The sequence below is a fragment of the Onychostruthus taczanowskii genome, unplaced genomic scaffold (assembly GCF_017590055.1).
Source record: "Onychostruthus taczanowskii isolate IOZ18803 unplaced genomic scaffold, ASM1759005v1 scaffold11, whole genome shotgun sequence".
NCBI classification, from domain to species: domain Eukaryota; kingdom Metazoa; phylum Chordata; class Aves; order Passeriformes; family Passeridae; genus Onychostruthus; species Onychostruthus taczanowskii.
The window spans coordinates 1,013,557-1,037,663 of NW_024497629.1; the positions used below are offsets into that span (position 1 = coordinate 1,013,557).

At 44.5% G+C, this 24,107-nt stretch overlaps 2 protein-coding genes across 3 annotated transcripts in view; one reads left to right on the forward strand and one right to left on the reverse strand.

Annotated features, from left to right (window-relative positions):
• Positions 1-7,469, reverse strand: part of EVA1A (eva-1 homolog A, regulator of programmed cell death) — a 205,166-nt gene extending 197,697 nt beyond the window's left edge. For both annotated transcript variants that reach the window (XM_041420852.1, XM_041420846.1), the window contains exon 1: positions 7,305-7,469. In XM_041420852.1, coding sequence (XP_041276786.1) covers positions 7,305-7,404 — 100 coding nt within the window. In that variant the 5' untranslated portion in view covers positions 7,405-7,469. The remainder of the gene's footprint in view (positions 1-7,304) is intronic.
• Positions 7,470-19,146: 11,677 nt separating this feature from the next.
• MRPL19 (mitochondrial ribosomal protein L19) lies at positions 19,147-24,055 on the forward strand. Its single transcript, XM_041421520.1, has 6 exons — positions 19,147-19,217; positions 19,428-19,539; positions 21,219-21,337; positions 21,884-22,018; positions 22,777-22,958; positions 23,718-24,055. The coding sequence occupies exons 1-6, from the start codon at positions 19,160-19,162 to the stop codon at positions 23,931-23,933; spliced, it is 822 nt and encodes a 273-aa protein (XP_041277454.1). The 5' UTR covers positions 19,147-19,159; the 3' UTR covers positions 23,934-24,055.
• Positions 24,056-24,107: the final 52 nt, after the last annotated feature.

Consider the following 24,107-nt stretch of genomic DNA (forward strand, 5'->3'; position numbering starts at 1 on the left):
CTCAGGCAAAAGGAGCAGCTAAGTAAATAAATAATAATAATAACAGGTAACCCAAGCATGTTAAACATGTTCCCAATTATTACTCCTACACTAGTTTTAATCTGCAAGAAAATGAGTTGGGATTAACTTCTATGCTTCTGTTCATTCTGCACAGCTCTTGGCAATACAGCAAATCTGCCTCATAGCTGAGCAGATTTTGGCCTGTGGCTGTCTTTTGGAAAGAGCACAAAAATCCCAGACAGCAGCAATGCTGGATCAATGAGGCTCAGCACTGGCAAGGTCACAAGGAGCCTTGTAGTATTGTACCAAACCAACCTCCAAAAATCAAACGACCAAAAATCCTCTCAACCATTTTGAGGGGCACATGGGGTCTGTTCCTGCAGGCAGTCACACACCTTTCAAGGGACACAATCTGTGAAGCTCTTGGGTATCTGTATAAAGAAATTACAAGAGCACAAAAAGCCAAAACAAAATGGATAGTTGCTTTAAATGGTCTGTTGTCCCTGTGTCGTCCCCGCCCCCCCCAAGAAATTGGGATTGCTGTTTTGGAACAGCAAACAGAAAGTTCAATCTATACCTGCACAAACATGCTAAGCATAAGCAGCCAGTCTGAAATAAGACATATAAACAGCCCTGGTGTTGACCAACTAAATTACTGCACACCCATCTAAACACAGCACAAGCCAATCTTCAGCTCTGAACACCAAGCACTTTGGGAGATCAGGCTGTGTTTAAATTAGCATCAACAAAAGGATCAGCACAAGTGCCAAGTGTAAACACACAGTTTTTCTCCTCCTGCAGAGACTAAGCTTATTCTCCCCATCCCCCAGATTAAATTGTGAGTTTAGCTTCTAAATATCTCAGTGGAAAAAAGATATGTCAAAATTCTCACCTTTTTTATTTTTAATTGACCAAACTATTTGTGGCATATAAAATCTGCTTTCACAGTGCCTTAAATCAGGGGAAATTTTTACCTGAGGGTAGAAACAGTTGTTTTCTTTAATTCTGCAGCATTTTTATCCCTGATAACACACAGAATAAGAAGAATGCTGCAAGGACAATTTCCTCAAATTGTCTGTGCGTCTAGAAGGATACTGGGATACTTTGAAGTTATTAAAATTATCACAGCAGATTTTTTTTCTTTTTTTGTTAATACTACTAATTAAATAAAGTGTTCCTGGTACTAACAAAAGTCTTCATCATTTTCTGGACCCCTGCAATTAGTAGATAGAATATAAATATTGCAAGTCATCACACAGATGTTGGGATCCCTGGGGTCCCTTGGCTCCTGCTGACAGCTGTGATGGCTAAACCAGTGAATTTCCATGTGACAGGAGCCAGATGCACACATATGGCTCTTGAGCTTGAAGTCACTGCCTACATGAGGTTTCACACAGACCCCTCATGAGACATCCTGGCACCCACAGCAGCCCCATCCATCCCTCCCAGACTGTGTCTCCTTTCCCTGGTTCCACAAACACCAACCACCAGCTGTGTTTTTGCAGCAGCAGCAGCAGCGCCCCTGGTGACTGCCCAGGACCACAAACACAAGGAATTGGAAGCACGTGTCTGTCATCCTGCAGCTCAATTTGGTCGCCTCAGCTGTCACTAAAAGTAAATGCTGAATATTTTTACAGTCAGCAGGCACAGAGTCCTCCCTCACAGCATTTTCATCACAACTGTTGGGAAACTCACAGTATTTTCTGGAGCATGCCTCCATACAGAGGTGGACAGAAACCTCTGTCTTTGCTTTAAATGCTATTTGGTCTTGGCAACATGGTTTTGTTGATACCATAAAGCTGCATCCCCGCTGATAAACCAGAACAACTCTCTCAGGCACCAAAGCAGCTCCAGCCTCTGTGCTGATTCTTTTCCTGCTCTCCCAAGAGCAGCAGATCTGGCACTTGATACCCACCCAAACTCCTACGGATTTCCTCCTCCAACACCTCCCAGCTCTCTGAGGTCTTTAGATTCTTTTCCACTGGCAAGCAGACATATGTGACACAAACCCCAGTTGCAGCTTCCCCCTGTGAGAACCCCTCAGCCATGACTCCCAGACACATCCACCCTCTTCATCTCCCATGCTGCCACATCTCCAGAACATTATCAGAAGAGGCCAAGTGGTTTTAAACCACCTTTGATGAGGTTTTGGATTTTGTCAGCTCTGCAAAGGAGAATTTCTCTACCCCAGCACAGACAGTTTGCCCTCAGTAAACCAAACTGCAGCCCAGGCAGCTGGGATGGATGGAGGAACACATACAGCCTCCAGCTGAGGAGGAAAAGATCACCCGGGGCAGGGACCTCTCTAAGCAGCAACCTGAGGTCCATCCTCCCTCATCACCCAGAGCTCTTCCCCAAGACAAGGTATGGAGGTGGCCTGGATGTGGTTCAGTCTTTAACCAAAGTCTAAAGCATGTCTGTTTGCCCCTGAGGTCAAAAACTCAACCCCCATTACTGAGTTACAATTTCTTTTCCAGTGTGGTGGTGTATCTGTCTTTCTCTTTTACAGCCTGAAAACTTCAACACATGGAAATCCTGGATCCCACTTGACACCATGGGCCCATTCAGGGCTATTAGGCATTCAGAAGCTGTTAGCATGTAGATTTTGATGATAATTTGGTGAATGGAGTTGTCAAACAAATTGCCTTTATTATGGACTGATTAAATGCAATCAGGGAGAAGTGCCTTTCCCCTCCCCAACTCCTGCCCTCATCACTCAAACAAACACACTGAGCCAATTAGCAGGGAGGTGGCAAAAGCAGCTTTCACTTGAAACCTGATATTCTTGGGGAAAAGAAAAAAAAAAACAACCAATCACCACCACCAATAATAATAACAACAACAACAACAAAAATCTTTATGCCTTCAAAACCAAGATGGGCCTCCAGGGACAGGTTTCAAAAGCTACCCAGAGCTCACCTGCAGGGTGTGGATGGGAGTTACCAGTGTTCATCTGGCTCGATGCCAGATCAGCTCCCTTAAGCTAAGTGCTGCTCACATCCAGCTTGTGCCAAAATCTAATGCAACGAACATAAACATTAAAGCAGGCCCAAGGGGAGCAGCACTGCCGGGGCTGGTTTTTCTTTCAGCCGGGTTTTCCTGTGTCAGAAGAGGCATGAGCTCCCAGCCAAGCTGTTTCCATGCCTAGAAACCTAAGTTTTTGACTTAGGTCCTTGCAGTGGGTTCTCTGATGTCTGTAAATGCTTGAGTTCACAACCCTTTCTGCAGTAGTGGAGGGACCTGTCTCCATTAATGTGAAACTCGTGGCAAATCCCACAGATCTGATGCCACCACCCTTCTGCCCAACGTGCCTGAAATCAGCTAATGAATGGAAAATCCTTGAGGAGAATCAGAGCATGGCATGATAACAACACAAGTTTAATTCCTTGCAGGTATGCAGCTGAAGTTAAATAGTCACCTTGGCAGCAGTGGGCAGAGAAAAATTCAACATGTGTTTGCATGACTTAGCTTCAGAGACAAGAACACCATGTCTGAGAAGAGAGAGCACACAGGATATGAGCAATAGCTGTTGACTAAGCTTTCAATGCCTGCATTTAAAGTTAGCACCAAAGCCTACTTTTGGCCCCATTTTCATTAACCTTGTCCCTCTGAGGAGCAAGGCCTGTGCACTGCACATGGACCACTACCTCCCAGAGCCCATGCAGAGGAGCTATGGCATAGCTTCCCCTGGAAGGGGCAAGGGCATTGCTCTGTCTTGGACTCTCACTAAAATTATAAAGGACCTAAAAAAAAGGTCAAGTTTTATCAAACAGCAAGAATTTTGGAAAACTCGTTGCTGCTACAGAGATTAGGACCAGAAGTTTATGGTTAATGTACACAGATTCAAAAGATCAGATTCTTACCCCACACCTCATCACAGTCCTCAAGTATCACCTTTAACATTAGGGGTAAGTGACAAATCAAGACAGCAGGTTCTAAGCCTTCAAACAGTCCTGAGCACAAGAACAGATCACAGAATGAGATGAAACCAAGAGTCCATTCTACAAGCAGCCACAGAAGAAAAAGTCCAGGTCTTCTTAAGAAGTGGCTGCAAAGTGCCTGATAAGTCCACTTTCTCCCTCAGGATCTGCTTCCTACCCCCACACCCTGCTACAAACATCAATGTTTAAAGAACTATTAAAGAAAACAACTTCAAAACTCTTCACATAGTTCAAATACTTCACTTAAAAGGAATTTGAATTCTTACATCTCAGATTGCACCAGTCCCCAGCAGGACACGCACTACTCATGTTCACGTTGTGGCATTTGAGCTGTTCAAACAGGAGAGATGGAGTGTGCTGTGTGCTCAGGGGTTAGAAATCCCCACCAGCCCTGCTTGTGCTCTCTTGTGAGAGCTGAGACTAAATTAACCACATCTCTGGGCACCTTCTCAGGGTGTGCCTTGCCATGACCTACATAAAAATCAAATCCTCCTGCAGCTGAGAGAAACATCCCTTGAAGACCCAGCCAGTGGAGAGTACTGGGAGCAGTGGGATGTGGTTGGGTTTGAAGTCCTTGGTAAATCTTCTATCCAGCCCTACTGCAGAGCTGCAGTATGAGAGCCAGATCAGTGCTGCTGATTTATGATCTGCTTAGAGCTCAAGACTGGTTGTCCCTGAGCTTCCTTTCCAGGGCTGGATCCACACACTCTGCCCCCACTGCACAGCCATGACCTATTACAAACAGCACCACCTCCTTGGTAATGCTGAGATGAACCAAGCTGAGAAGCCAGAGAGGTTTTGCTGCTATACAAGGTCTAAGGACTGAGGTTTAAACCCCCATTCTTCCCCAAAGAGCATCAGCTGCTGTCTCTGGAGAGTACTGCTATTCATTTGCAAGCTGGAAAAGCCTTTACATCCCAAAGAGCTCTGTCATCTCCCTGCAGCACCAACTGCTGCAGAAACCTCTGTGGGATCACAGCAAGTCTTACATTCCTCAGCAGTAATACCCAATACAAATCCACTCATCTCCCTGGGGTGCAGACAATTTATGTTTTGGATGCACCACCTCTGGGTGGGATGGCATACAATAAAGCTATAAGTTGTCCCCAAAAATTTTCATCAGCTCAATTCCAGTCATGCCAGAGAAGAATTCTGAACATGCTGAAGTATAGGAAAATGTATAACAGGTCAGAAACAATTACAGTAAAATAATATTAGAAGGATGTCCCCCTTCCATTCCTTAAGCCAGCTGACAATTCACTTATAGGGATAACAGTGACAAACAAGATGCTCCATCAGGTAGGCAGAGTTACCTGGGCTGCTGCTCCTTCATGGCACACGGTGCCAACCCTCATGCATTGGAGGGAGGTGAATGGGGTCAGTGCAAATGTGCTGGGAAAGCATAAGGTGTGGTCTGGGAAATGCTGTACCTTTTCCTACCCCCGATCATCTTGTGGGTACTCAGCTCCTGAGCTTACAAAACTATATTTGAGCTGCTACACAGTGGGCACAGCCCTTTCCTGCAGCAAATCATGTTTCCTGTCCTGCAAGGTACAGTCAGTCCAACAAGACTGGGGACATTTGCCAAGCCTGCTATCACGAAACATAGGTTGGACCTGGCAGAAAGTTTCAACAGTTATGGAAACTCATGGGAGGTTGTGCTGCTGGGATTACAGACCCTGCTTCAGAGTACAGTCTTGCCACACACATACACAGAGATACAAGTCACCCCCTTCTCCCAAAGCATGACAGTTCAGTCGGATGCTACAGAAAGCATTTTGTTATCAGCAACTTTCTTATCCATTTTTTAAAAGAACAGCATCTGGTCCCCCTGCCAGCACCACTGAAGCCTATCGAATTTCCTTGCACTGTTCCAGCTATGTTGTACAAACACAATGTAAATCACCTTTGCCCTGGGACACCTGTACACATTTTAACGCTTGGCAATTTGGCCTGGCTGGGATAACTATCTATATTTCAGAAAGACAACTCCTTTCCCTGTTGCAGCTTTTGCTCCCATCATGCCTAGTCCATGCACCCCTTCTGCATCAAATTGCTCACTTCTGCTTAGGAGCACAGAGAAAGTTCAGTGCCAAGAAAAGGATAAAAGCACACCAGAAACAGGGAAATGCCTCGGTCCTTTCCATTCAGAGGCAGATCTGCCTTGAATGGGAGCCCCAGGACTGATGTAGCCCCAAAAGAGACTGAATCACAGGCAAGCCAGCCCCCTTCAATTCACATTAAGACTTCCAGCACCATACATATTCTTTCCCTCACCCTCCATCACAAGCTCCTCCTTTCTAACACAAATTTCTCGCAGCACACAGATACATGCACTCCCAGGCAGTGAGCAGCAGTGCTGGGGTGTGTTGAAACCCAAGTCCAGTGAGGTTCAACCCTTGCAAAGGACTCTTTTTCATCAGCAAACTATAATTGGCAGCTCTTATCCACTACAAGAGTTTTGCAAAACACCCCTAAAGAATATGTCAGGCTAGTTCTTCACACTAAGACCCAAAATTAGAATCAATATCCTAAAAGAAAAGTGGCCCTCACTGGGCACTCCCAAGCAAACTGATCAGCCCTGCTGAAGTTACAAAATAAAATCTGTTATGTTTTCTCAGATCCACATGCACATCCAGAAAGAAGAGAAACAGAAACATAGTTTTAAAGCAATTAATGCAGCTATAAATTTATAAAACTTACATGGCACTCCAGACTTCGAAAGTGCTGGCTATTTACCTGCTGTGTACAACTCAAAACAGGTGCTATCAACATTTTTAGATTCAGAAAATATTAATAAATGAGACACTTTTTCTTTCAGTTTAAGAAAACACAGGCTCAGAATATAATTTGTTCTGTGCATGCACCTCCTTTATCTCGGCTCAGGAGGCTTTTGTAACAATCAGGAGCTGTATGTTAAGAGGAGGGAATCTGGCCCTCTACAAAATAATTTAGACTTGCTATGTTAGCTTTAAATTTACATCCTAAATCGTCCCAGTCCCCTAATCCACCTCTTTTCACTCCTATGAGAAGCACAGCACAAAACCCGCTAAAAACTTACACAGGTTAATACCATTCCTACTACAAACATGCACAAGTTAACACTATTGTTTTTCTTGTTCCCAAAGTTAGTCAGACTAACTCTTTTGTAGTAGTTTTGCTAATTATTGAGAAAGGCTTTTAAGAAACTCAAAATCCTCTCACGGAAGACACTTTTCATCTTTGGCTTCTTTTTAAAAGATTAAAATTACTTCCCACATTCCCAGATCTGCTCACATCCCCTTTCCCTGAGCTGCTCCTGAGCACTGGAATAAGAGCCCCCATGCACGAGCAGCACACGGAAGGATCGGCACTTCTCCCTACCTGAGAAGTCTGCAGAAGTCTTGGCAAAGTTGCTGAAAGTTGTCAAGCACATGAGTCCTAGGAGGAAGGTGGACGTGGGAAACACATCTGGGCAGCACATCCTTAGGTGTCCTCAAGGCTTGTTTTCTTCCAGAGGAAAGGAAAGCGGTTCCTGCCCCTGCCCAGCACTCCTCATTGCCCGGAGAACAGCGTTAGTCCCATTGCTGGGAAGGCTCGCAGCCAGCGGCGGGGAAGGAAAAGCACTCGGCACACACACACACGCACACACACACACATCCCTGGGAGTGAATGAATCCCGGCTGACGAATGAGACAGACCTACCTGAGCCTTGGCGGAGTTCCCAGGGTCCTAAAAGCCACCTCTTTGCCCAAATTTGCTGCAGACTGTTGTGCAGCTGTCCAGCTGTGGCACTGCGAGCTGCTGGGGGGCAGTCGGGGAAAGGGGTGCCCCGAGGGGCTGGGCTGGAGGAGCCCAGCTATTGTTGGATTCGATATGCAGGGCTCTTGTCTCTCTGGCACAGACAGACAGAAGGATGAGCAGAGTTTTCAAAGCAGGAAGCCCAAAGCAAAGCACCTGAATTCACAGGGATTTCTGGTCTGACGGGTATTTGTAGATGCTGCTGAAATCAGTGTGAGAGCAGCAGTGTCCTGGCAGACTGGTGACAGGAAAATTCTGTGTCCCCTGTTGAGAGTGATCCTACAGTGGAGGAGACTTTGCACAGGCCAAGGGATCAAACCCTCCTGGACCTCATTGCAGGACTGGGACTGGTATCAGCCACATATGCAAAACTCTTTCTTTTGACAGCAGAAAACCATGCCAGGCTCTCCTAACCCACTGGACTCCTCTATCCTCCATCAAACTCAACAGATCCAGACTTGTGGTTTTCATAGGATTGTGGAATGGTTTGGGTTGGAAGGGGAGTTTATAGATCATCTAACTCCAGCCTCCCTACCACGGGCAGGGACACCTGCCACTAGACCAGGTTGCTCCAAGCCCCATCCAACCTGGCCTTGAGACCCATGAGTCCTGGCTCCTCCCATGGCAATTACTTTAACTTCCTAGCATGGCCCTAGATGCTCACTGACCACTGCTCACCCTGCAGAGTTAAAGGAAGGATCCAGCTCACCTGGAAGCACATCCAGTATTTGATCCTGCCTGATTTTCATCCATATCCTCACAGCATCAAGCCAGTCATGTTAATTTGAATGAGCTGAGAACTGGGGGCACGGATAGATGCGTGGACTCTGTTATCACTGGGTACAGGAAGGAGGTCCTGGGCTTTGGTCACCAGCCTTAGCTGCAGCTCAGGCATATGTTTGCATGTAAATAATGGCCATATCCCACATATCCAGGCTAGGGCAGAAGCTGAGTGTTGGTGCAGAGAGAGGAGGATGTATTTCACAGGCAAAGCCAGCACCAGCCATTTAGCAACCTGTGTATCCATATATTCAAACTGAGGAGCTGCACTGTATGGGGCTGCCAAGGGTGGCAGCCATGGGACCAGGCTCAAACACAACTGCTGAACAAAGATGCAGCACCTATCCAGCAAAATAACCTCAGTGGAAACGTCCAAGGAAAACCACAAGTGGTTTTTACTCCTCTGTCCTGTTCATCCACAAGAAATTAAGTGGAGCTCTCCAAAGCCATTGATTTTAGAGCTGAAAACAAGTGTAAGAAACTTCAGTGCAAAGGGCTCCGGGGTTTTTTTCAGAGTTGAGTGAACTTGTAAAGTGTTTCTTATTCTAAAATTTCTAACAATGTTTCAGCTGTTCTCAGATGAATATCAGACTGCCTGCCTGATTACATGTGAAAGACATTTTCAGGAGTGTTGCCATGAATACCAGAGTAATTTTTTTCCACCAGAAGCCTGTCCTGGGATGGTCTGTGTACTAGAAGCAGAACCCTAAGGGGAGCTGTAAGTCCTGTGGCCCTGTTTGCCTTCTGCCCATATGGCCACTTAGTCAAGTTCCAAACAGCCACACAGAGGATGAGAGCAGTGTGACAAATCTGGAGTTCCAGCTCAAATGCTGTCCATGACCACAGGAACAAGTGTTTTTTCTGGCCTGATCTGCATCTCCTTCCCACAACACCTCTTCACACCCTGAGGGTCTCCCGTGAAGCTGCAGATGAGTCTCCTCAAGGACAGTGGTGACTCTGGGCTGCCCTAACAGCACAGACACAGCCTGAGGTCCACCAGGCTCTGCAAAATCCAGCCCCAGTCCCTTCTCTCTGCAGAAAATTCTGCCCCCTTACTTTCTTTGCAGAGGGCTGGTTAAGCAAGATAAAAAACCAGGAACTTCTACAGGCTGCCTTGCTCTTTATTTCAACTGATACTTTAATCCCACCTGCCAAACCTCTCTGACCCATATTTTTCCAGGGCTGACCTAAGTTTTAAAGAGAAAATACCAGGAGATTTGACTCCTGGCATCTATGTATAATTCTTGTCTCACCTAGTTCTGCTGCCCTTGCCAAGAGGAAGATTCACCACTGCTGTCTTACAGGCATGAGATAACCATACCCATTACCAGATTATCAGTCAAAGCTCCTTATGAGCAAGACAAAGAAACAATAGGACCCCTGGAAATTTATCAGCCTCTGGAAAAGAGAAGTACTATTTGCTGAAAAGAGCCCACCCTGTTAGCAGGTGTTGATTTTACTGATTAAAGGGTAATTAGGTTTGGCTGACTCAGTATATGGGGAAGAAAAAAAAAAAACTGATGACAAAGGGTTTAAGGCTAAACATGGGCAGTGTGCTTGAGCAACCCTTAAGGTTAATGTGAATAAAGTCAAACCAAAGGGGAGGGTGTTGTCCTCTGAGGGCGTTTTTTGTTTTAAGTCTGTACAGATGCCTTCCAAAAGAAAAGAAGAAAGCAACTATTGCCAAAAAGAACAAGAAAAAAAAAAAGAAAAGAAAACTTGGCCTTTGAGAAACAGACAATTCAGTCAAAGCCCATCTCCATAATGCCCTTATTCCCTGGGGCATGTGGGAATATCAGCTGTGTTTGCAAGGCAAAGAGGCCACCTGTCCCAGCACAGCACAGATAAAGGATGTCTGTCACGGACAGTCTCATGGGGTAAACATGAATCAAGGCAACACCAAAATGGAACTTTACTTTTAGGAGTAACAGCCCTTGAAATCCATCCATGCCTTCAAATACGTCTCTGGGGATAGGTAATAACACATATAATGATATACATTCTCTTGGATCCCTTGTCCCCAAAGCCACCCAGAAGCAGGAATAGGCCTGCACTGATGCTGTCCAGCATTACATCTTAGCTTGGAGGAATGATATTTGCCCTCTTTCCCTCCACAGATTAACTGTGGAGAAGTCTCACTAAGTCTAAGATGCTTGAAAACTGTACCTCAGTCCTCTTTTTAGACTATGTTACTTAAGTGCATTTTTCTCTCCTCCTATGCTCCTCTCTTGTAGATCCTCTCCTTCTCCTGCTGCACAAAAAACTGTAACATCTGAAACATGCATATAAATTCCCAAAGTACAGTTAAATACGACTGCAACTGGGGAAACTGAGGCAGTGAGAAAGGAAGTAATTTGTCATTCAGTTTTGTTAACCCAACATTACCCAGTTCATAAATGGTAATCAGGAATGGACCCAGTTAGGATGATTCCCACTTTAATGCTGTTTGTGCTGATCTTGCTTCCTTCCAGGGATGATTTTTGGTAATGCTTTCCTACTTTTTACTGACCCCGCACCATTAACCTCGTCCTTGCTGATTAAACCATCAACAGGCAAAGGCTGGTCAGTAGAAGAGCTGGACCAGGAACAGATCTCAGCTAGAGAACCAGATGTAGGATTGAAGTCCTGTTTGTTTACACAGTTACATGCAGATTTATTAGTACAAGTTTTCTAAAACTTCTCTTTCTTTCTAACCCTAGTAACATTACTCACTTCTTACTGTTTTTTCCATAAGGTCTCAAAGCACTCTCCAAAAGGCCCTGTTGCATTCTGCCATTTCACACATGGACGAAGAACAGTCATATGTTTAAGGTCAATACTTTTTCAATGTCAGCCAGGGGAAATTGACAGAGATAAGAAAATATTAAATACTTTTTAAGTCCAGCCAGAGCTCTTTCCACTTGGCCACATTCCTTGTAAATGAATGTAAATTAATAACAAAGTATATGTGCATTTATACCTACAGAAAGAAATGTAAACTGGGTGGTCAGAGCTTCAATATAAAATAGCAAAGTTTCCCAGCAGAGTACAGCTCTTTGTTTCCTTTCTTTCTTAATCTTTCCCCTAAGAGTGTATTATGGAAACAGATGGGGTTACTCATGGAAGTAAGCACTGTTTGCTTTCATCAACTTGAAGGCAGAGGACTTCACATAATGCAGTTTTGCAATACAACACCAAGTATCTCACAAGTAAAATCCATATTCAATGCTAAACAACAGCTGTGCAGAATATTCAAACTGAAAAGCCTTTGAAGTTTTCACATTTTGTGTCACTCAATCACTTCAGTTTACAAAACGAACATAAAACCTGGAGGACTTTCCTCCATACTGGGAAAGGTTTCAAGTGGGGGTAGTGCTTCAACCAAATTCTGTGCAGAGTAAAAGCCCCAAGTGATGCACTTATCCCACTGAAACATTGGGAAGCACTGAACAAAGTGGTGCAAAATCCTCCAGTGCATGAAAATGTCAAAAGTAAAATATATAGTAAATAGTAAAAGACTATAAAGTGATCCTCAACAAAGCTGAACACTTTCTCCTCGTGTCTTACCAAGTAACTGCTGTTGAAACCTCTCAGAGTTGGCATTCTGTTTATTCTAATGATTCCATCTTCTGTGTCAGAGGGTACTGTGTAATCTGGTGACTTTTCGGGGATCAGCATATTCAGCTGGGTTTAGTTGGTACCTTGTGCACAGGATGTTAATCTCTGTATTAGATCCACAGGAATTTGGAGTCATCTTGATCTTTGTACTACACTGCAAGTCACATAAAGGTTTAAAGAGACAAGTTTCACTGAGACCTTCAGGACCTTCACTGTCTTCTGATATCTGTAAAGTGAAACTCTTATCCACTTGACCTGACTCATAAATCCTCTTCTAACAGTTTTTCTGGGTAGATTTCTCCATTAATTGGATGATGGTAGGTACTGGCTTTACTATTTTCCACCACCATCTTTCCATTAGTATATTCAATAGCTCTCTGGGAGTGCTTCTTAGATAGGAGGCTGAATTTGACACCTGAGGATACTTATCTCTGACCTCATTGGTCTTGGCTTTGAAGAGCATCCCAGCTGGTTCAGTGTGAGCAGCAGTGTGTTTTCCTATTATTTCACCTATGATAATCCAGGGAGAATTGTCTCAATCCTACTGCTAGGTATTTCTCTTGGTTTTGGACAGACAGCAAATTACAAAAAAAACCTCTGGCTTACAGATCACAAACTGGTAAAAATTCAAAGGGAATCAGAGGAAATGTTTTTCTGCTGAATGGGAAAATTAATCCCAAGTGTAATTTCACTGGCATCAATGCAAATTCAACAATGGACTACATCTACCATTTGCAAGAAGAACAGGTTTGTGTTCTCTTTTCACATGTACTTAAACATACATTTTCCTTTCCTCTTTTAAATATTTTCCATTTGAGAAGGCTGTTTCAAGAGTAACCATATGCTTTCATATGCATTTTACTACTCAGGCCAATAATATCACCAGGCATTTTTTTCACAGTGGTCCAGTGACAAAGTCCAGGTGTGCTGGGCAGTGCAGATAGCACTGAACTATGTCATCTAAAACAACCCAAGGAATTTACAAGGGCATTGAAGTCCAAGACAGTCAAATCTCCACACTCTGTAGCCACAACACTATCATTAGTGAACTGCAGTTAACTTGCTTCTAGGGCAAGAGATGCTTCGCGCTGCAGAAAACTCATACTGAAATTTGGCTGCTGTCATTGTCTCTGGGCACCTGCTTCACACATCACTGATACCTAATGCAGTAATGCTCCTCACCAGAGCAGCTAGAAAGGATGCAGAGGAAGGAAGGAAACTTTACAGGTTTTTACAGCTTTTTTACAAGAGATTTGAAAATGTCAGAGTTCACCAGGCTGGGCATTGCCTGGACTAACAGCAGTGTTATGTGCAGAGCTGTGTGTGTATGGGCATAGCTTAGTGGTTGTGTGCATCCAGGGACTACATAAAATAAGTATAAAACAAGTATAAAAAATGGCTTTTCTAACACAAGTAACTTGCCTCAGAAACACCTCAGCAGAGGCAAAAAGAGACTAGAGCCCACTTAGATTCCAAAACATTTTCAGTTTTTGCTGGACTATCCCTTTGTGAAGACCAACAAGCCAGCATCCCCCTCCCAGCCTCACCCTGCCCAGCACTGGTGCTGTGCTCTGCCCTGTCCTGCAATTATCCCCTGGGTGCTGATTCATTCATAGCCCTTCCCTGGTCATTCTCAATCTCAGGTATTGTTCATGGAGAATCTCTTGTATTTATTACTACAGGTAGTTTCTTGCTTCACTTGCTAACCCCATCATGGACATGCATAACTAATCAAATTCCCTTTTCCTTTCCCACAGTAAAAGGTAAAACAATTTTTTTTTCAGTTCACTGAATCTATCCCGACACAGCACACCACCTCATCTCCACCTAATGCTCCTTCTGTAAAATGAACCTTCTCTGACAGTAGAGGAAAAGCAGCTTTGTCCAATAAAAGGAGTCTGATTTGAGGCAGTTTGGTTTTCAGCCAAAGAAGATTGCCACAAATGGTGCTGTAAATAACCAGGAGAGCTGAGAGCTTCTTCAGCTGGTTTAGGAAGCCAGTGTCCAGAGCTGCTGCTGCTTCTGTAGTGGAAGAGGCAGAGACTCAAAGCTTGTAAAGCCCAATTCTCAGGTGAAAGCCCTGCTGTGAGTCCAGAGGGAAGCAAAGTGAGACATAAGACAAGGCAGCAGTTTCTCTCTCCCACCTATTTCCACACAACAGTACTGCACATATCTGAGCCAGTGCAGTGGAAAATAACATTATGATTTTGAAAGGGCTTTTGCAAAACAAAGGATATAAGAGACATTTTCTCTTCAGGTTAGTCACTAGTCACTCAATAATGAAGAGCAGAAGTTGATTTGTTATGTTAAAAATAATGAGAAGCCACGACTTTGAGCAATTTGATCATAAATTTTTTACTTGCTTTTCCTCCTGCATACGGAGGTTGAGATAGTAGATATAATTTACTATGACAAACCACCAGCATTAATGCATTAATCAAGAAAAACAAATGGTCCCCCTTGAAATCTCCTGCCCACCTAGAGAGAGTAATGGGGTTATAAATGGAGAAAGAACAAATATTGACTCTATGAAATGTAAAGGTACTTGGGAGTTCACCCATCAGTCTTTCAATTACACTTGCCTTTCAAGATAAATGGGATTTCTTTTATAATTCATTTCAATTGTTTCAATTGCATTTTTTAGCATCTCAGGAAACAGGAGGGGGACATCAGTAGTCTCTTTAGGTTCCCAAGGTGTTGCAGACTGTTTCTGAAGGACAGAACCTCCAATTTCTGGAATGAGATAGATGCTCCCAACTCAAGACATGTCTTCCAGTTTGAGATAAGTACTGAATGAGCTGCCTGGACTAGCCAATGAGTTATTTATTTAATGGTATTTCTGGGGCAGCTTTCTGTAAAATGGCTCTGGAACTCAGCTTCCATCATTCAGACTATAGAAGCTCCGAGGCAAGGACACCTCTTGGCATCTGGACCCATACAGGAGGAGACCCAAGAATTTACTGCCTAAGGGAAAGACCTCTGGCATCATTTACTGAGCTTAACCTTACTTTGTCACACACTTCCATAAATCTCCAGACTCATAACATCTCACTCTTTTAACCTCGAAGCAATTATACCTGTCTTCTACACAGTTTATTGGATTATTGGAGTAATTTCAACATTGTCTTCCATATTAGACACAATTCCTCTTTAAAATTTATTACTAAATCAGAAAATCAGGACAATCAAGTGTTTTATAAATGCTGATATCAGCCAGTGTTGTTGTCCCTTCCGTAACATGTAAGGGTGCCACGCATCCCAGAGGAAACTGAATTCTCAGTGGGGGCACATTCAAGAGGAGTGGGGACATCATCAAGAGCAAAAGACAAGAATAAAGACAAAGCCACCCAACTCAAATTATCAATGATCTGAAAACACCACAGATTCCAAGAGGAATTTAAAGACACTTCTGACTCTAAACACAGAGTCAGTATCTACTGAGGCACTGGCAAAGCTACCAACAAACCAGATCACATTTCATATATCCCCTGCACCCTGACAGAAATCATTGGCACACGGTGTTTTACTTCTCCCATATAGGTTATACAGTAACAATTTACCCTCCAGGGCTGGAATACAGCAAAGGGAAAAGGCAATGGAAGAGCACGGGTGTGCATGAACATGGCAGTGATGTGCCATGGAAGCCATGCCCGCTGCCAGAGGCCCTCTGGAAGCCTCAGGCTCAGAGGAGCAGATGTGAGCACTTTCCCAGCACTGCACAGAGGGGAGAGCATGCACTGGCCTGGCAGGGTTAACTGCGTGTGGCTCCAGCAGGATGCACGCTCCAAAACAACCGAGGCCCAAAACAACCGAGGCCCAAAACAACCGAGGCCCGGGGCTGTTTTGACAGAACGAGCAGAGGATTTTCCAGTCCATCGCTTTCCTGAGCTCAGTGCTGGGATGCTGTGTCTGAAGAACAGCTCTCCCTCCTCTCTTTGCTCTCTACAGTAAGGAAAAAATGTAATTGTGGATGCTTGATGGCCACCTTAATGAGCAGCTGCTCTATCCAGAAGGGTCTGGCACCTGAGGTCATTTTAAGCAACATTTTGGGATTTCTCTGATTATTTTCAGCTAAGTCAACTCACCTTAAGTTAATCAATAACTCATGTCTCATTAAAGGGAAGCTTCCAGAAAGACTAGAACTTACATCAGATTGTTTCAAGGTTCTAATAAAATCCACTACACTCAAACCTTCCCAGAGTAGTTTATAGGACTGCTTTGGTAACTGGGATAAACAGGACACACAGGAATCCAGGCATAGCTTTGTGTCTCTGCTGACACAGGTTTGCAAGAGAGCCTGAAGGATTCAGATACCTCTGGACAGTCTGAAAGGAGTATGTCTGCTCCACCAGCCACTGCTAGGGCTACAGCAGCTATGAATAGCTTGACAGGTTGAAAAGGGCACAGTTTAGCTAGAAGATGAGGTGGAGACACTCTCCATGAGCAGTTCCATTTCTTTTGTAATCTGGGGATATCCATCTGCCTCTTCACAGCACCTAAGGGACGACAAACCAGATCTCCAGAGCAGCTTAGTGCCTCACAGATATCTCTTTTTGTTTAGAGACACAGTAATAATAACAGCAGGTGATACCACTTTTGGCTGTGTTTCCTGTAAAAAGATGTCCATGTTCCCTTGGGCAATATGAAAATTCATTCCCTTCTTCACACCCTCTGACAGGCCACAGACAGCTGTGCTGGGGCTGCTGCAACACGGCTTCAGGTGTTCAGAAGAAATCTCTGGGATTTCAGACTGCAACGCAGACTGTTTTGGAAGGTGATACCTGCACCTGGTGGTGCTGGGACTGAAGCAAGGATCATCAAGTCCACCCTGTGCCTGAGAGCATTGTCCAAACACTTCTTGAACTCTGCCAGGCTGGTGTTGTGACCACTTCCCTGGGGAAGATCCTGTTCCAGTGCCCAACCACCCTCTGGGTGAAAAACCTTTTCCTAACATCCAACCAAAACCTTCCTTGGCACAGCTTCAGGCCATTCCCTTGGCTCTTGTCACTGGTCACCACAGACAACAGATCATCCTCTGCCTCTCCCCTCTCCTCACCAGAAGCTGTAGCTGCAGTGAGGTCTCCCCTCAGTCTCTTCTCCAGGCTGCACAAGCCAAGTGCCCTCAGCCACTCCTCATGTGGCTTTCCCCCAAGGCCCTTCACCATCTTCGTTGCCCTCCTTTGTTATATCACCTGAGAACAGTGATGCCCTTCATTTATGAACTTCACTCTATCCCAGTGATTGTAGTCATCTATATTTTCATAGATTTTGTTATATAGGCAAGAAGAGTAGGGAGGCAGCCCTTCTACTCTGTCTGATGTGACAGAATGAAGAAACTCAAGGGGAGTGTCTTGCCCCTGCATTTCAAACTCAAGAAAGCTATTCCTGAAAAAAGAGACCCAGCAACACATGGTCCAGCGTCTTGATGCCAGGGTGCCTCAACAACCCACACAGGAATTGGGAAATACACAGGGGAAAGTCTCTGGGCCCTGCAGGGCACCTCAAGGAAAGTCCTGAGGTTCTCTTGGGAAGCCCTGAGCTCAGGGCACTTCCAGCCCATCAAAATGTTTTTGTTAGCCTGCAATCCGCAGTGGTCAGTCAGGGAGTTAAAAGTGCCTCCCTGACACTGAAACATCCAATTCTCTTCTTTGTGAGCTACAAATCTGCAGTCTCCCAAGTCATAACCCACACATCTCCTTACAGCTATTTTGTTATCTCCTCGATCACCATTAAGTTGTTGGAATTACCCCTACATGATATTCCTCACCCCCTGAAAATTATTATTCTGCCTTTTTAAAGTGCTCACATAAGGGATAAGAACATAAAAGATTAAACTTGAGAAGGACTGGTGTGCTCGGTACTGGTGGAGATTGTTTTGTATTTTAAGGGTCAGAGTGCCCTCTTCTGTCCCATCCATGTCCTGCTGATTAACTCGCTGTTAACCAGCAGATGACAGAAACCTGTGACTTGTCTTCTGCACACCTTATGGTCTGCTGAAGCACAGTTAAGGAACCAAGCACCAGATCACAAAGCAGAAAATTACTCCTGTTAATGTGGGGGTTTGTGTAGTCACCTGCAACCAATAAACGGGGCTGGGGGAGCATCACAGGCAACGTGATGGATCTAATTAGTTCATGAGGTCAGGGATATTTAGAAGTGAATCTCTGCAAAGTTTAAACAGTGGCATGTTATTTATAGACCTGCATTTAGAATTCACCTTCCTCCTGCCTCTGTAGGCACTAATTGAATCCAGAATGATGGCCAAGGAAACCTGACTGATACAAACATATTAAATGTACCTCAACTGTACTTACATATAATAATTTCTAAACTAATCTTGGTGAAAAGCACTGGTACTGTGGGATATCTGAATTATGGACAGTGGCTTCGAAAAAAATTTTAGGTGAGTGTTCTTATCACGAAGACAAACAGAAGTGTGTTTCTGGAAAACACAGCACCATTTTCACGTGGCAAAGCCAGAATTCATAACCTCTGGTGGATCCCTGTGATGTCCAAGGAGCTCCTACCAGTGTGCCTGCGCTGTGCCGTGATGATCCCGGGGATGCACTGGGAGCTCCAGCTCCGCATCCCGGGGACAGCGCCGGCCCTCTCCCCCGCTCTGGGGCCGCGGTCCTCCTGCCACACCCGGAATGGCCCTGAGGGATGGAGGTGAAAGGGGCCGCTTTGTTTCTCTTCATCCTTAAATTACAAAACGGGTAGGCTAGGGAAGGTCTTTAACATCCCTTCCAGCCCCTACCCTGGGGCAGGGACACCTCCCACTAAACCAGCCCATCCAACCCGGCCTGGAACACTTCCAGGGATGGGAAGCCCACAGCTTCTCCGGGCACTCCGTTCCAGCACCTCGCCCCCCTCACAGCGAGGAATTCCTTCCCAGTATCCGACCCAAACCCGTCCCACCCTCACAGCGAGGAATTCATTCTCAGAGTCGACCCAAACCTGTTCCAGTTCAGCACCGCCCCGTGAGGCGGCGCCGCCTCCGCGCTCCGTCTCGCCGCGCTTTGTCCCCCCGCGCTCGCCGTAGCGGCCGCGCTGCAGCCGCCATGGCGGCCGCCTGTGGGAGGCTGGTGCCGCGGGGCGCTGCCATCGCCCTGCCCGGCCGTGAGCACCGCCCTGGCCCTCATCCTCACCCCCGAGCCTCCCCCGGGCCTCCCCCTGCCCGGCGCCCTCCTCCTGCCCTCCCTGGCCCACAGAGCGGAGGGGAGGAGGCTCCTGGCCTGTCGGGCGGGTTGTGGTGCCATGCCCTGCCTTGGTGGGGAGAGGCCAGACTTGAAATCACGGGTGTTTCAAACGTTGTTTTGTATTTTACAGGGTGTTTTTCTTTGTCGGGGTGTCGAGTGAGCAGCGATGGAAAGCCACCGAAATTCCAGCCGCCTCCGAAGCCCGTCATTATCGACAGGAAGACGCAGAAGGAGAAGAGCAGGTGAGGGTGCCGCACTGCCCGCCTGGGCTGCTGGAGCCTGGCCTGCCCGTGCTCGGGCTGCTCGCTGTGGGAGCGCCACTTAAAGAGTCAGGGCTTTGCTAGACAACAAACAAAACCCCAACACAGTTTGTAAAAGTGTAGCAAAGACCGCTTGTGTTGGAATATGTTCAAAACACTTTAAAATACTGTTTCTGGAGTTTCTGAAAGGAATGAAACGTGGGGGGGGAAAAAAAAGTAAAGCAGTAAATACTGTTGCAAATTTGGGAATAATGTGGGAGATTATGCCTGTTAAAGGCATCTCTGTGTGACAGGGACACAGGTCCTGTGTCTGCCTTTTGCAAGGCTGGTTGTGCATCGCTGCTTGTGATATGGACCTGATGTCTCTGGTAGCCTTCATGAGATGTCTCATTCTGGGTGGTTTTGATGTCACCTCAACCCATTTCATGGAATCACAGAATGGTTTGGGTTGGAAGGGAGCTAAAGATCATCTCATTCCATCTCCCACTAGAGCAGTTTGCTCCAAGTCCCACCCAGCCTGTTCATGAACATTTCCGTCATTCCATCTCCCACTAGAGCAGCTTGCTCCAAGTCCCACCCAGCCTGTTCATGAACATTTCCAGGACTGGGCCATCCACAACCTCCCTGGGTTTTAAACCAAATTTGCACTGCTTTAAATGACCCAGTGGTTCAAAATGCAGTGCTGTGTCTGAAAGAAGAGTGGTGGCACTGTACTGTTCATCTGCCCCCTCCAAAAACCTCGCTTTGGAGATCATGAGTAGGTTTGGTGTTGTTTGCTGCCTGTGGGGCTGTGTGTGAGCAGCAGCACCAGCCAAAATTCTGCTGCCCCCACAGCCCCATAAAGTTTGTAGGGCAGATTTGCATTTGTCCTCTTCTCTGTTGGGCACTTCACTCCTGGCCAGATCCAGGATTTTTAAGATGCATGTGTACAACTGAATTGAGTTCACCTTCATCCATCTGCTCTCAGGGCAGGTGGTCTTGCCATCCAAACCTGAGTGAGCACATCCAAATATCTGTTGGAAATGGTTCTCAGCTCAAGCCAATCCATGTCAGGAAGTATGCACTCAGCTCAGCAGTCAATAACTGAGGTCCAGGCCGTGGGGAAATTCTTTGGCATGGTTTAATTTTTTTGTAGCAAAAAACATTGTTTTACCAGTCTATTTAAGCTTCCATAACACCAAAGGACATTTATGTGGTGTGTCCTGTAGAATCAATTTGTGAAAAATGTAATAGATTATTCCATATCTGTTATTAAGGTTAACAAATAGTAAGTGTTCTGTCATGGGGGTTACAATTAAACCATGAAATAACCTGTTTCTAAGCTGTGACAGCACTAATTGAACTGGCCTCTTTCAGTCAGCTCCTCTGAGACCAACATGTATTACTGGTTTGGGAAAAAATCTTCTTAAAAGAACAACAAGAAAAAAAAAAAACAACAACAAAAAAGCCACATAAAAGCCCAAAACCAGTATCAAAACCCCACAAAAATTCCTTTTAGATAACAAAAACCAATAAATAAAATTGGTGACCTCACAGACTGCAGTTCATACCTCTGAAAAGGCAACAGCTGGTAATTCTTAGGCTAAATACTTGGAATTGTCTCATATTTTTTATGCAAATGCTTTTGTTTCATACTTCTAAAAGTTTGGCTTTTCTTGCAGGTTCCTGAGCCCTGAATTTATACCTCCCAGAGGGAGAAAAGATCCTCTTAAATACTACTTAGAAAGAAAGGATATGATACAGAGAAGAAAAGTGTTCAACATCCCAGAATTCTATGTTGGTCAGTGTCAGCACTAAAACTTCCATAATTCTGGCAGTATTTTACATTGTGTGGGGTGTTAGAAAGTGTGATCATATGTAGAATAGCATAAAACATAAAGTCTCAGGTGTGTTTGACCAACTAGGATTGTTTCTATATGTAATACTTTGTATTTTAATCTCACATTTACATCCTGATTCATTAAAAGAGTAATCCTAATGTGTTCCATACGTGGGTATTTTTCAATCCTGGCACTTGAGCATATGGTTTACCAGTAGAGCTAAAGAAAAAAAATACATTAGATTAATTGTATTCAGTTTGGACGGGGAAGAGCAGAAAAATAAAGGTGAAGAAAGTTTGCAGTTAACCTGCAGTATCACTTTGACCTATATTAATTCATGTCATGGTAGCAGTTTTTTCTGTTTCTGGCAGTTTTGATGGGAAGGAAAAGTATTTTCAAAAAGCACCTGAATAGATGCACTTTGCCTGATTCTTCCCACATTTTGGCACACATTAACTGGGACAGGCTTGAATTTGATTTGGGATTTGAATCCATTTTTCTGGCAGGCAGCATTCTCGCCGTGACGACTGCGAATCCCCTCGCCAGTGACAAATCCAGCCGGTTTGTTGGGATCTGCATTCAGAGGGGAGGCAAAGGACTCGGCGCTACCTTTGTCCTTCGGAATGTCATAGAAGACCAAGGTGGGGCTTCAGCTGTGGTAATTATGCTGCAAATGTTCAGCAAAATATGTGTTATGTTGTAGAAATTTAGTCTGTGGGGAGAAGACAGCAGATCGAAGTGAAAGTGTGAGTCTGCCTGTTAGAGTACTGTGCAAGTTTAAAACTGTGTACCCAGAAATGCTGATGTGCTCTGTACTTGAAGGCATGGTAATTACTGCACAGTAATTTTTAGACATTGTGATGGTTGTGCTTGTGTCTGAGCCTGGGCTGTCTACTGCCATGTGAACACCTGCCCAGTTTGAACACTGTGTTTCCATGAACTGGGGTTGTAGGTGTGAACTGTTTTAACAAGCAGCAGATTAGAAGAGTTTTATCACAGGTTCATATTCTGGGTTATGACAAAATCAGGGCAGTGCAAGTAATGGAGTTCTCAGGGCAAATATGAAAGGGGTGAGTGTCTCTTCACACACACTACACCTACACTGAGATGCATAATTAACAGCCATTGTAACCAAAAGGAAATAAAAGTTTAAAATCCAAGCTCATCTTCCTTAAATTCGAGCCATTGAAGTCTCTTATACAGAATACTTCCAAGATGTGATTTACAAAGAAATGTGCACAGTGCATGAGTACAATCACAAGTGCACACAGCACCGTAGTGCTCTGAGGACTAAAAAGCACTTTGCAATGATACAGGAACGTGTAACTGAAGTAAAGCTGCTTGGGTGTTGGTATTTCTCCTGAATTTGGTTCATCAAACCAGGCTTTCTGTCTCTAAGGGGTTGAAATCTGTTATGAACTGTACAGTCCTCGAATCCAGGCGATCGAGGTGCTGAAGCTGGAGAAGAGGCTGGATGAGAACCTGATGTACCTGCGGGATGCCCTCCCCGAGTACAGCACCTTCGATGTCAATATGAAACCTGTGCCTCGTATGGAGCACGAGGAAATTCCTGTGAACAAGGTAGGAGCCACGTGTTTCAGAGGGAAAGCACAGGATTATTTACAGCTTCCATTTATGACTGTTATCCTGGCAGGCTGGAGCAGCTCTTTGCTGTATCAGTTACCAGGGCGACAAAAGTAGATAAAATGAGGCAAGTCTTTGTGCCATTTCTGTAGTGAAAGAATGGTGAGAATGTAAACCTCTACCATCCTCTGGAGTTCATTTTGAAGACATGCAAAGAGGAACAGTCTTCACATTCCTCTGCAGAACTGTGCAGAAGGGAAAGCTTTTCTTACAGGAATGTTACTGTTAATGTAGTTACTGATTCAGGAGTGGTTGGTGTCAGGAAACAAGGTAAGAAAGATGGAAGAGTCACCTAAAATCTGCATCTCAGGGAAGATCCAGAAACCATCAGACCCTGCCAGAGTGTTGTGTAGAAATTCAGTATCATTCTACCCTTTTCCTCTCGTGCTTTTATTTTTTTCTTAATAAGGAGCAAAACTACAAAAGATGAGTTAGCTTCAATTTATATTTCAATTAAGAACTCTTTGATAAATCAACACAGAGTTAATTAAAAAGTTTTACAAGATACTACAATAACAATTATAGTATCGTAGTAGTTACTAAACAACACAATGACAGATTGGTCAGTTTTCTCTTACTTTCCTCTTGTTACAGCAACCATTGTCACTTTTTGCTAAGATCAGAATGAAAAATCTAATTCCTTAATACCTTTTTATTGTTTTGGGTTTTTAAAAATTTTTTAATCTTTCACTCTAGGTGCAGGTACGAATGAAACCTAAACCATGGTCAAAACGGTGGGAAAGACCCAAATACAATATAAAAGGAATCAAGTTTGAGCTACCAGAACATAAAATGCAAGCAGCACAGAAGTGGAGCCAGCCATGGCTGGAGTTTGACATGCTGAGAGAATATGATACTTCAAAAATAGAGGAAAAGATTCGGAAAGAACTGAGTGAAGAACTTGAAAAATAATAATGTTTTTTGCAGTCTAGAATTCCTGAGAAAATTAATATTTTTAGTTTACTGTATGGATGATCAGTTGTCAAGTTTTGTAAATACATGGGCAAAGCAACAATAAAGTTCATCTTTCCAAATTTCAGCATGAACAGATTTCTGTGGCTCAAGTGTCCACTGTCCTCTCAACGC

Bases quoted from the DNA above. Each gene is read 5' to 3' on its own strand.
- MRPL19 (XM_041421520.1), top strand. From the start codon at position 19,160: ATGGCGGCCGCCTGTGGGAGGCTGGTGCCGCGGGGCGCTGCCATCGCC. The intron at 19,218-19,427 runs GTGAGCACCGCC...TGTATTTTACAG, and splicing joins TGCCATCGCCCTGCCCGGCC to GGTGTTTTTCTTTGTCGGGG. The intron at 21,338-21,883 runs GTCAGTGTCAGC...TTTTTCTGGCAG, and splicing joins CATCCCAGAATTCTATGTTG to GCAGCATTCTCGCCGTGACG.